At 38.3% G+C, this 13,657-nt stretch overlaps 1 protein-coding gene across 1 annotated transcript in view; it reads left to right on the top strand.

Moving 5' to 3' along the window:
- LOC308302668 (calcium-activated potassium channel subunit alpha-1a-like) overlaps positions 1–13,657 on the top strand; it is a gene marked incomplete at both ends in the record, with an annotated part of 159,590 nt that overhangs the window by 106,770 nt on the left and 39,163 nt on the right. The window contains 9 exons of the mRNA XM_080746953.1: positions 1,461–1,552; positions 6,481–6,591; positions 7,088–7,193; positions 7,490–7,572; positions 9,233–9,302; positions 9,579–9,734; positions 10,813–10,922; positions 11,402–11,470; positions 12,337–12,423. Of these exons, the coding sequence (XP_080603079.1) occupies positions 1,461–1,552; positions 6,481–6,591; positions 7,088–7,193; positions 7,490–7,572; positions 9,233–9,302; positions 9,579–9,734; positions 10,813–10,922; positions 11,402–11,470; positions 12,337–12,423 (884 nt within the window). The remainder of the gene's footprint in view (positions 1–1,460; positions 1,553–6,480; positions 6,592–7,087; positions 7,194–7,489; positions 7,573–9,232; positions 9,303–9,578; positions 9,735–10,812; positions 10,923–11,401; positions 11,471–12,336; positions 12,424–13,657) is intronic.

The following is a 13,657-nucleotide window of genomic DNA, read 5'->3' as shown; positions in this document are numbered from 1 at the left end:
GGTTCCCAGAGTTCTCTGGTGCCCACTGTTCCGGTTATCTTGTGCAGTATTGTGCAGCATGTACTGTAGTACTTTGTCCCTGTTAAGCTATTTCTGCATTCATTCCCACTTCAAGTGTTGCCGAAGGATGTTCAGTATTCAAAGTGATTTCCATCTGTTATTAATGGTGAAAAGCACTGTGTGGTTTCAGGTGGCTCCGCCTTGGTGTTGTCCTAACCTCTTTCCAACAAACCACATGGAAGGGTGATGATTTGTAGAGCCAGCTTGAAGTAGCGTCTCTCCACAGTCTCACTGTGTAACATGCACACATACTGTACGTACATACTGTACTGTATTTATGGCACAGCCAAGCCATATGCAAGTATCAGTACTGCAATGGAGAAACACTGTTACAAGTAAAAGTCCAGAATTCAACATTTACTTGAGTAAACGTACACAAGTAGTGATATCAAAATGTACTTAAAGTACCAAAAGTAGAAAGTACTCATTATGCAGTTTGTAGATCGTCTATTTTCAAATTGCCGAAATGTATATAGGGCAGAACTTTACACCGCCATGGTGGAAAAAATGAGTATTTTTAGGGACGCTGGGTCATTGAAGGCCGGGGTGATGTTATCCCCACTATCTCCTCAGCTTATGATTGGGACAGGATCACAGAGTATTATCTTAGAGAGGCTTTAAACCTAATTTCACAGAGATGAGTTCACCCACGATACAAGACAATTTAATTCACAAAATGGTAAAAAATAGAATCTACCGTCATCGACACACCGTCACATCTTTAAGCTACTATATTTATCATTGATGTGAATGGACTCAGGTAGAAGAATTTTACTTGAGTAAAATACAAAAGTAATCAAAATCAAAATATAGTATTGCCGTCAAAATATGCTTACAGTACCGAAGTTATAGTACTCAGAAATGTGTCAAAATCTTTCGAAAAGTGCTACAAGCTCAGTTATTCCCCCACTGCTCTTTTAGCCTAGTAAACTGACTCCTCCTGCTCTTTGGCTGTGCTACTCAAATCAACCCGTGTATGTGTGTTTGTTGGACGAACATGGTGCATAAGGCTGTTTCTTAATTTCTTAATCTCTTGACTTTTTCCATCACAGATTGACATGCCAATAGTCATCTGTTGAATTTTTTTCTGCCTTTTTTATTTTCATTTAATTATTTTATTCTAATTTTATTCTCTCATTGCTTGACCTCGACATAATTTCAAACTACATTCACATAGATTTCTTCAGCCATACAACTGACTAATAGTACTTTGCACGTCTTTTCTTTACTTTATCCTTTTTTTTTTTTCTGTTAACAAATAGATGTTAATACTTCTCCTTGACCTAGCCTTTTTTTAAGATATTACGAATATCTTTTTAAGCCAAAAAAAAAGAGGAGCTGCTCTTTCTTCTTTCCTATCTTTTTTTAGTCTCTTCTTCTGTCTCCTATCTTCTCCTTAGGCCATGTTTGCGAGCTACGTCCCTGAAATCATAGAGTTAATAGGAAACCGCAAGAAATATGGTGGTTCCTATAGTGCGGTTAGTGGGAGAAAGTAAGTATTCTGGGAGGTTCTGCTGCCTCCGCCGCAGTAGAACCTTCTCTGCATGCATTCTTTTTGCATCCTTTTTGTCTTGTTCCATGCATGTAGGCCATGTTTGCTCGCTACGTGCCAGAAATTGCCGCTCTCATCCTTAATCGGAAGAAATATGGAGGGAGTTATAACTCGACCAGAGGCAGAAAGTAAGTCAATTGAAAGAGACATATTCCATGGTGTGGTTTTGTGTGACTTAGGAGACAATTTAAGAGGCAATAATTATCACAGAAATATTAATATGGAAACTGTGATCTGAGAATGATGTCCCTATTTTGGGCCACGTCAATATAGTCCAAAAAGTTCAAACATTTTCAGAAATGAAGCTCACAACAAGAAAAAATTCTAAAGTCGAAAATCTTCCAAATCTTTCAAAAATAGCGAAAATAGCTGATCTAAAAGCTTACAACGCGTTGCTTCGTGCCATGTTGTGAGCTTGTAGATTGGCTATCCCTGCTGTTTGTCTTGGTCAAAGACCTCAAATATTTAAAGTGAATAAGTCACACCGTGACTGAAGAACTGGGCCCTGCATATTGTAAGAAATGCATTATATGCTATTGCTTCGTATGTGCTATGCTGTCATGGCTGCTTGTCGTAAACGTAATGTTTGCTGTTAGTCTTGCAAGTGTAATTAATTTGCCATGCTCACAGATGATGTGCAGGGTTTTCTCAGTATAGTACAGTGGAATCAGCTGTGATGGCATCTAATAATATTGGAGACGACAAACACATTTTACAAACAAAAGCCTCAGTACTAATAATGTACGCAGTAAAGAAGTAAAGTCAACAGAAACCAGCTGACTGGAGACTGATGGGTGCCATCACAGTTTATTTGACAATATAGAGAAAATGTTGCACAGGTCTGTTAAAAATTGCATTGTCTGGTAGAATGCTTACGATACATGTTGTGTTTGTATTCTGTGTTTGTAAATCATTCGTTACATCTTTACAATCCACAATATCCTACACTTTATATTATTTAATTCCCACTCATACATTGAAGAAACTAATGATCATGTTAGCATGCTACTTTTAAATTAAATGCCCAGTAGGTAAATCCCCTTGTAATGTATAGACAGGCAGGTGTCATGGCAATCACTAATCTGTATGCAGACGATCCCCTCGTGTCATATTTTAACAGGATGCATGGCTGCAGAAAAAGAAACAGAAACCTTACAAACTGCGCTTTATATAGATTGTAATTAAGAATATACAATATAATCGAATGGGTCCCACTCCCAACCTTTTCTGGATCATGACCCACTAGAAGTGTTCATTGCCCACCCATCGGACCATTTTAATTGGTCAGATCAGTGGGAAGACGAATCAATCAAACAATCGTTTGTGTTCCGGCTTGGATCAATGGAACGGACAATAGTATAGATAAAGTTCCTATTTATCAGTAGGCTATCACAATGCAAACACATTCTTCAAGAAAAAGATACAATTACTTTATAACATGAATGCTATATTTTCATTGGAATCCAATTATTTGGCAATATCCTCATGGCCCACCAGGTTGGGAAGCACTGATATAATCAAGACACCAAAGAATCAAGACACCAAAGAGCTGCAGCAAAATACCACAATGAGTCAATCAATAATGAAATTAAACCAATACACCTGGAAGTACAAACATCTTTTCGCCCCAAAAGTGAATCATGTTTTCAGGGCAGGCTACTTAGCATTCCCTTCATGTGACCATAATCTACAAACTCTTTACAAACTCTACAAAATCTACAAGCTTGTAGATTATCTATTTTCACTATTTTTGTGTGAAACAGTTGTACAAATAGTTATAAAATGTACATGTATAAAATCGAAGTGGTTAATCAGATTTAGTTCTAAAAATATATTTTATAAACTTTCTGCGTTTATTTGTTAATAATTATGGAAAATAAAAATAGAAAAAAATTATCAATAGAATAATCACAATAAAGAACTGGGCCTGATGAGAACACATCCGCTCTGTATTTTCGCATGCCTCTGCTTGCTTCTTGCTGGTTCTGTATTGCTTTCTTGTTTTGTTTTTCCGTACTGGAACAAACACTGCTAGTCTGTTCTCCCAGACTTGCTGCTGTACATTCTTGCCCTTTGTCTTCAGTCCGACCTACACCCTACATTATAATCTTGAGATAAGCATACTGCTATAACTTGAAACTTCATGTAAATCTGTCATTGTTGCCAATGCATGATTTACGCAGACGTTCAAGTTATGCAGTTGTTTCTCAAGATAGATCAGATTCTGGCACAGACACATGGATAGCTCAGCCTTCTGAATTAACTTAACGCTTGCTTTCTGTGCTCGTACCTGTAGTCGTTTGGTCTGTTGTGTAGTCAGTTTGGGAACAGTCTCTTAACCTCATGCTTAGAAACCGAAATTTTGACTGTCACTTATCTTTATATAAGACGTCCTTTGTGGTGGTAATGTAGCTGCAGATGGTATAAATACAGTAGTAATAAATACATGTTGTTATTCTTCATATGACCAAATTACTAGAGTAGCCTACTGTACTGTCCTATTGTACACTATTTGTGTGTTATGATGGAGACAACTACAATACACTGACACCCTATTACAGATGCTGATCATTGCTATGATGATGATTAAAATGTAACCACAATCACCACAAAGGCTAAACCCCAAGCAATTATTACAGATTTAGGACGCTAGTCAATATAAATGCTCACACACTCTCACCTGTCACAGTTTGCTCTGCATGTTTTTCAAGAGCAACAATCCCATTACGATTGTTATCTAGGTAACCAGATACTTAATGTATACTGCTATATTATATGTATACAGTATGGTTATATTAACAATAGTGATACCTTTTGTTTTTTCTCTCTGTTTTTTCTGTAATTGCTTCTGGCTTTTTCCTGGATGTGCTGTCATTATCACTACTATATTGTTTGTCTTTAAATATTCTAAAATCTGTATTTTTAACCATCATAACACATTTCAGCTAAAAGAGTGTACATTGTGTAATGTAAAAATCATTGTACATGCTGTTATTTCATGTTGAAAATATAAATAGGAAATATGTAGTCAGTCGGAAATGTTAGACTGAAATAACTAGCTTGAAATAATGGAAAAGAGACTAAATCAGCTTTATTACAATGTAGAAGCTCACACAATCATGCTATACTGCAGTGTAGATAAAACTATGGCCCTGCTAAATTCTCGTTATCTTTGCGAAAGCTTTAAAGTGAAATGGTATAACGATACAATTGGAGAGGAGACCTATTCATGGCATTTAGTATGATTCATATGGGGATGGAGTCTTCCACACCACTGAACTCTGGTTTCATCCAGAATTGTGATGATGTTTTGGGTTTCTTTGTGTATGTCATGACACCTGGTGCCTATAATGAAGACTACTGTAAATAAGCTGCTGCCCTAGAAAAGGATATTACACAAAATTGCAGTATAATTTGCTGAATACATGTACAGCATGGTGTTTCTTCGCCATTATAGATAGATAGATAGATAGATAGATAGATACCTTTATTATCCCAAGGGGGAAATTCAGTTGTCCAGTAGTAGCACAGCAGTATACAGTTATTTACAAAGTTACAGAGACGTAAGAAAAAATAGATAAGAGGGAAAAAAAACAAAAACAAAGACAAGAGCAGTACAGTACCAATAAAGAGAAGGTGCATCAATAGAGGGGGCGAGTACAGTACTGTAGAGGAACTAACTTCTGATAGATGCAGCATAGACTCCAGTGGACATTTTCATAATCTGTAAACTCGTATCTTTTATAATCTGATATAGATAGAAATCCATAGCTTGCTCTGACCTGGCTGTCTCTCATCAGTGGTGGATTTGCTAGGGGAGATCAGGGCAAACATCCATTCCTCTGCTTTTGAGATGCCCCCTCCTCTGATCATTCATTGTTATTTCCAATGAGGATATCTTTGCTGTCACGCAGAAAGCACTTATCTCCATATTCTAACTTTGTGTGTTTTATTAAAATAAATTAACGCCCTACTTGATCAAACCACATTACTACGGTGTCACACAAAAGCATCAAAAGTAGCAGATCTGCAAGCTCGAAACGCTGTGCGAAGTGCCGCGCGTCAATCTTGTCCATCTGCTACTTTCGGTGTTTTTATTTCATTTATTTGAATCCTGAAAATGTACAGTTTTGGATATAATGAGGTTTAAATACATAATACTAAATTACTAATATGGTCCCCACTCTTTTGGGTATTCTCACATAGGAGCAATTTATTTATTTCCCCATACTAGTATTTACAGTACCCATCCTAACTATTAGGAGCAGAGGGTGCCATTAACACAGTGCTCAGGGAGCAATTAGGGGTTAAGTGTGTTGTTCAGGGACACTTCAACAGTAAGTTCAGTAGCACTAGGCAGGAACCTTCTGGTTCCCAGACAGCACATGTATTTACTTTTGGTAAGAATAGTTATGGCAGCTATGTTAACCACATTAACCCTGGCATTAGGCACAGTTTCAAAAATAAGTCCTATATTTAAGGTTAATGTTAGAAGTATGTATGGCTTAAATGGTTACGAAAATGTCCCCCACACTCATTTTTATTTTTACTAATCGAACCCTGTGTCTCATCATTCAGTCCCAACAGTACATAGGACAGCATTATTGTATATTATCTGACTGGTTTTCTCACCCACCCAACAATTTGCTTTATTTCTACATACATTTAGTTTCACAAATTAAGGTTCAAAACCACATTGTCTTCAGTTAACACTGGTGATGTTTCATGTTTCATTATACCCAGGCCATCTCATCTTTTCAGATTGCAGAACAAAGATGAAGTTGAAAAGGCAGCATATCTTTTGTATTTTCATAACTTTATTCCAGCTACTATTGGGTGTCAATATTATTCTGCCCCTGGTTTTGCAGGCACATCGTGGTCTGTGGACATATTACACTTGAGAGTGTGTCCAACTTTCTAAAAGACTTCCTTCACAAGGACAGGGATGATGTCAATGTAGAAATTGTTTTTCTTCATAAGTAAGTAAATACTATTTTTATTTATGTGTTTGTTTGTTTATGCTTACCCTCTGAAGAGTATATTCAACTTGATCCAACAACAATATGTTTAAGCACTTGAACCCTGGCACGATTGGCATCCCTATTCTGTGGGGAACATTCGCTGGGAATAGCGGATCTACAAGCTACGTGTCGCATTTTGGGAGCTTGTAGATCGGCTATGTTGGCGAAGAGATGTGGTGTATGGCAGTGGTTCTCAACCTTTTCAGGCCGCGTTTCTCTTCCTTTCTTTTTTTTGCCTTTTGAATGCCACACACCAAACGGCAAACAGTTCCATTGTATTGGGGTGATGGCGACCTTGGCAAACCTTGGCTAATGACAAACAAAACATTCTGGATAGAATAGATATGATGTTTTATACTGTGTAACTGCTGCTATATTATAGTTTTCTGAATAATAGTTTTACTTTGGTTGAACTGCCCGTTTAAGGAAGATGCATGTTCCTCTATTTCCATAGTATTTCCCCTAATCTTGAGCTGGAAGCCTTGTTCAAGCGTCACTTCACCCAGGTGGAGTTCTACCAGGGGTCTGTCCTCAATCCACATGATCTGGCCAGAGTCAAGGTAAGTGACAGATGGCGGGGTTGTAATCTCCCTCACTGTCCTATTGTTTCAATTTTGTCCATATAATCGGTGCCGTGCTGCTGTTAAATCCGAGTTATGCTTAGCTGCACGCGGGTGGCACATGCACCTAAAAACAGCCAATCTACAAGCTCACGGTGCTTCACAGTGTGAGACGCGGTGTGATCTTGTAGATCGACTGTTTTCGGTGCGCGCCGCCCGCACCCAAGTAAGTAATAAGTCAGGTTTCCGCTCGCGGTGTCCTCTGTTCTCACAGCACAATCTGTTCCTGTTTTCAGATTGAAAACGCAGACGCCTGTCTGATCCTGGCCAATAAATACTGCGCAGACCCAGATGCTGAAGATGCGTCCAATATCATGAGGTAGAACAATGGTTCTCTAACGTTTTGGGGGCTTCAGTACCCACTTTCCCTGATTTCTAAATCCACGTACCCTGACATTTTGCTTAGAAAACGGCAAGAGAAAACCATATAACATGATGCTATGAATGAATGATAAAATGTAACATTACAAATAATAAATGTAGTGAAATACTGTAGTTGCAATTTACAGTACTCTTGAGCAGATTTGTTTTAAACTGTAGCCATACATTGTAACATTTTCTATTCAATAACAGTTGTGCTAGTCACTCTACACCCACCTTACATATCAGAAGGTTCACACAAAGTTTGTACTGTACTTTTTTTTTTAATCAAAATAGATGCTGCCTTTATACTACTAGTAAGACACCTCAGGGTGCCCTAAAGGGCGAGGTCGCGCCAATTCTTGGCCATCTGGCCAACCACAGCTTTTCTCTGACGATTCTAGTTGTTGTCATTCTGGGGGGAGTTTGTTCATGTTTTTGTGAGGGTATCAACCCTAGGAGATACGGGGAGAACATGCAAACTCCACACAGAAAGGCCCTATCGCCAACCCCACCTAGGGTGTGGGCGCTGATGACTCGGAGGGAGGAACACGCCGCCCATATATGTCCTTAATATTGATAACATAATATTCTTAATAATGTCCTTAATATTGACAATATAGGAATCTCCATATATGGGCATAACACGTACGTAAGTAATGCCAACCAGGGCCTTGGTGAGTTAGGGCCTTGGTTTGATGCCTGTGGATCTCCATATATGGGCATAAGGGGGTACCCTTACAGTACATTCTCATTTTCGGCCTGGGATTTATGACATCAGAAATCTCCATGTATGGGCATAAAAGGTTTTTTTCTTTTTCTGGGAATGACCATATGGACTTTTTATTTTATCCTTTATTAATAATAATATGTTTCCATATACATACAATAAATGTTATGCCCATACATGGAGATGGGCATAAAAAAAAACTACATTAATTAATAATGCAAAGCAGGGCCTTGGTGAGTTAGGGCCTTGGTTTGATGCCTGTGGATCTCCATATATGGGCCATATATGGTACCATAACATTCTCATTTTCGACCTGGAATTTCAGAAATCTCCATGTATGGACATAAAAGATTTTTTCTTTTTCTGGGAATGACCATATATGGACTTTTATACCATGAGAAATCTCGTAGCTTGTCTGACTGTCAGTACAGGAAGTGATGTCACGTGACATCCTTTTTATGCCCATATATGAGTCATTCTGTACCACATGACTGTGACTCACTGACATCACATTGACATCACTTCCTGACTGTGACTCACTGACATCACACTGACATCACTTCCTGTACAGCCGGACGAACAGACAGACAGACAGTCAGTCATACAGACAAGCGTCAAGGTTTTTCAGGGTATAATGCGACCTTCGGTCGCAAAAAGTTGATGGTGTGCAGTTTCCTTTATATTGTAAGAACTCAATTAAAACATTCTTGAAGCTATATTTAACACATTTTATGATGCTTTACTTGTAAAAGAATTGACTGGTTTAAATGTACATGTATGTATTTCTATGTACAGAAATGTTGCGTTGCAACAGAAATAAACTACTTATAATATATGTGTATGAACAGTTAATGAAGTATTCCCATTTTATTTTCATTTCTCACATTAGAGTAATATCAATCAAGAACTACCATCCGAAGATCAGAATAATCACCCAAATGTTACAGTATCACAACAAGGTATGTGCAACTTAGTTTAGGTATCTAGCTTTTTATATCTATGGTCATGAGTCATGACAAAGTGTGGGTGTGAGCTTGGATGCCAGAGGTGCTATATGTTTGTAAGGCCACTAGATGGAGGCATCGGACCTTGTGGATCTGAATACATTACACATGTTGTTTCAATGTGATGAAGCCACTGCCCTGTTTCACATTGTTTTCTGTCATATGGACTTGTTTGTCATTAGCCATGTTTACAAACTCTCCCTGGGATCTCTCTCTCTCTCTCTCTCTCAGGCCCACCTTTTGAACATTCCAAGCTGGACGTGGAAGGAGGGGGACGATGCCATTTGCCTTGCTGAGCTGAAGCTGGGCTTCATCGCCCAGAGTTGCCTGGCCCAGGGCCTCTCCACCATGCTGGCCAACCTCTTCTCCATGCGCTCCTTCATCAAGGTCAGGGGCGTCACAAGGGGGGGAAAAGTGGGACTGAGTTACTAGGGCCCAAGGTGGAGGAGGGGCCTTAATTATTGTATGCTTTAACTATTGAAAATAGCAGATATACAAGCTCACAAAGTGCGCAAGCTTGTAGAACTGCTATTTTTGAAAAGCTGTGAAAATGTGTGCAAAGTTTGAATATAAGTATTTTTTAAGCAAACATTTGTAACTAAAATTTTGCTTCTGGGGCGTCCGTGGAACTAAATATTTTGAGATGGGGGTCCGTGGCCAAATTATTATACAGAATGTCCCATTTCACAAGTTTTCAAATGTATACATTTTATACAAATCCTTTTTTTGAGCGGTCGTGACAACGCTCCTATACGTGGCCGTGTGTGTATGTATGTATGTATGTATGTATGTATGCGTCCGTGTCTGTATGTAGCCTGCAGTACCTTTTTTAACCACACATGTTATGGGAAGGGCGCTGTTGTTCAGACTCACATTCACACACACGCACGCACGCACGCACACGCACACACACACACACGCGCGCAGCCTCCACCGCTCAGTTCACACGAGTGTGATTTTTTAAATAGCCGTGATGCTTTGTGAGCTTGTAGATATCTTCTAATGGCCGAAATGTATACACAGTTGAAGGCTGAAGTGGTTAATGTATGTTTTGTAATAATAATCAAAATCTACAAAGTAACTAGTGACTAAAACTTTCAAATAATTGTATTGCAGAAAAATGACAATATTTCCCTCTGAGATCTAGTGAAGTAAAAGTACTGCAAACTGGAAAACCGTTAAAGTAAAAAATACCTAAACATTTTATTAAAGTACTTGAGTTTTTGATTGATTGAAGAATTTTTTAGAAGTTTGCATGGGAAAAGGTACAGTTTTATGACAGTACAGTTCATTGGTACACGGTCAACTAAAAGGATAAGCTCAAGTAAGCACATAAATTGAGATCTTTTTTTTTTTACTCATATTACATTGAACAGATAAAACAGTTATCTACAGAGAAAATAAGAGTACAATAGTCATTCATTTATAGATATTTTCTGCTTGTGTGTGTTTCAATTCCTTCCAGATTGAGGAGGACACATGGCAGAAGTACTACCTAGAGGGAGTATCCAATGAAATGTACACAGAGTACCTTTCTAGTGCCTTTGTGGGGTTGTCCTTCCCCGTCATTTGTGAGTAAGTACAGCCGAGAAGTACCGTACGTACGTCGGCCTATCAGAGCTCTTTGACCACGAGTAACCATGTTCCCACACAGGGTGCTGTTTCTGCCTGCGTCCATGTCCTTTACATCAGGGGTCTTCAGTGTTTTTCAGCCCAAGGTCCCCTTAGCTGAGAGAGAGATGAAAAAGACCCCTGCTGTACATGGATGGAATGTTTCATATGCTTAATATTCTGTAATCAGATTATTTTTCTCCCCCATCACCACGTGATTATTTGAAATGTATAATGGTTAAATTTGTGTAGCATAATATGCATATAGCATCTGTAGAATAAATCATTTGCACAGCGTTCGCTACATGTCTATAACCTTTAAATTGGTATGGCACTATTAAAAGGGTTTATTAAAAAAAACACTTAATTTGAGATGTTTGGTAAAATGTATTGCACATTTTTGCACACCTCTAATGTATGGTCTATAATATGCTCCTTCACAGACTCTGCTATGTGAAGCTAAAGCTACTACTGATAGCTATTGAATACAAGTCTGACATAAGGGAAAGCAGGTAAGACTTACACATTGTTTTTACTTACAGTAAGTGTGAGCTTGGGGGCATCCAGGTGTAAAGTACCTGTGCAGTAGCACCCATGCAAAACACAAACGAAGTGTCTCTCCTACCACAGTAGGCCTAATGTAGATAACAAGCTACAGTAATTTTCATCTATTCTAAACAAGTCGTCCTCCATGCTGGAAAAAGTGCACACAGCAGAGAATCGCAGATGTGCAGTAGCTCGTTGTCTATAATTAGGCTACTAAAGAGAGGTTTGAGTTTTTGTTTCACTTATGAGCCATTGATCATGAAAGTTCGATCGGTGAATATTTCCAACTCAAACTCAAAAGTTAATTTCTCTCTCCCCAAGCACCTTGGGAGAAGCGGAAGCGTCATCAACACGTCCACTCTCTAAATGTCCTGATAATAGACCTAACCATTAAGCTATGCCACCCACATACTCATACACATTACATGATAAACCATTGAAATTTAAGTGATAAAAATAGCACAATTGGAACAAATGTTAAGCTGATGGCCGCGAGGGACCCCTATAAGATAATATTTGTGTTTGGGGTTCATTCAAAATGATTCAAAATGTTCAAGATTTATCAAAACATTTCAAAAATAGCAGATCTACAAGCTCACAATGGGTTGAGATATGTTGCATTGTGAGCTTCTGAGCAGTATACTGTAGGGTTAAGTGGTTGAACTGATATTTATGCTTTTATCATTTAGCTGGGGACCCCCTGGAACCCCCTGAACCCTAACCCCCTAGACACAATGTACATCCAATAGACAAGTTCTACTAGTACACCCCCTGGACATGGCGCTAGTGTGTCGCAGGGACATTGTAATAACCTGCATGTTTGTTCTTGCAGCACCCTCATAAACCCTGGGAACCATGTGAAAATGCAAGAAGGAACTTTAGGCTTCTTCATTGCCAGTGATGCCAAAGAAGTGAAGAGGTATGTGATTTATATTACAAATACAACAATACAGTATCTAATTTACTTCTTATGTTTTTGAATAATTCACAAGACAACCTGACATGTTCTGAAATTCTAAAAGGAGGGAATAATCAACTTGAGTTGGGAAAACTGTGAATTTCAGCATCACGCTATTAAATCCCAGACCCTATTGAAAGCCAGAACGCTTGCCTGAATGGCAACAAGGAGACAAACGTAATCATTTGAAATTGTTTAGCTGACAAGTTGTGATGGTTCCTTATGAACTGTGCTGCTGTGTCCTGTTTGTAATATTATATTCATATGATATTGACAACAATGCTTCAGTCAGCAGAGAAGTCAATCATTTTATTTATTTTAATCATACTTAAAGGACAACTTTGTTTTTTTACAACAAGGGTTCATATTTGAGTTTGTAATTGCAGAAAAGACAAGATGAGTGTTAAAACGATTTCATTTACTTCCTTCTATTGTTTTAGTGATTTTAATGACATTGATTTAAGTGGTTGGGGGCTTGCGTGCAAGTGGCTAAATATGTATTTTTAGATATAATAAGCCCATTCCCAAGATGCGCCACAATCTTTCATGGGCAGATGTGACTTATAGTAGTATAGCTAGTAGTGTTAAATAGTAATCAAGAAATTGCCAGCCTATTGTGTCTAAAAAGACACATTTAGGCACTTGCACGGATGCCCCAATGCACTGAAATCAAAGTAATTAAAATCGCTAAAACAAATGAAAACATTTTAACACTCATCTTTTCTTTTCTCTAATTACAATCTAAAATATGAACCCCTTTTGTAAAAAAAACAAAGTTGTCCTTTACCGTAATATAATATGTATAGGCTAGAATTGAACAGTCTCTCCATCTCTTCGAGAAAAAGAAATCCTAAAATCAGGAGGAGAGATATTCAATATCAGATTCAATTTTATAGTGTTCCAGTTCCAATTTTGTCTGCTCGTTCCTTTTTGTCAAAATTGGTATCCTGGCCTGAGAATACACTTAGTTTACTAAAGAGCTAGCGAGACGAGAAAACCCCTCTTACTGAACAAACACTCTATTGCAGGGGTCTTCAACGTTTTCAGGCCAAGGACCCCTTAGTCGAGAGAGAGAGATGAAGCAGGGACCCCCCACAAACCATAGTTACCATATACGGTAGTTTAGTTAAACGTTTGACAGCACAACAGTGACAGTGCATTTTGGATTCATGTCAATGTGTGTTTCCAGATATTT

This window comes from Nannobrachium achirus (genome assembly GCF_963921795.1).
Source record: "Nannobrachium achirus genome assembly, chromosome: 18".
In the NCBI taxonomy this organism is placed as follows: domain Eukaryota; kingdom Metazoa; phylum Chordata; class Actinopteri; order Myctophiformes; family Myctophidae; genus Nannobrachium; species Nannobrachium achirus.
This window is presented reverse-complemented; position numbering and strand designations above follow the sequence as displayed.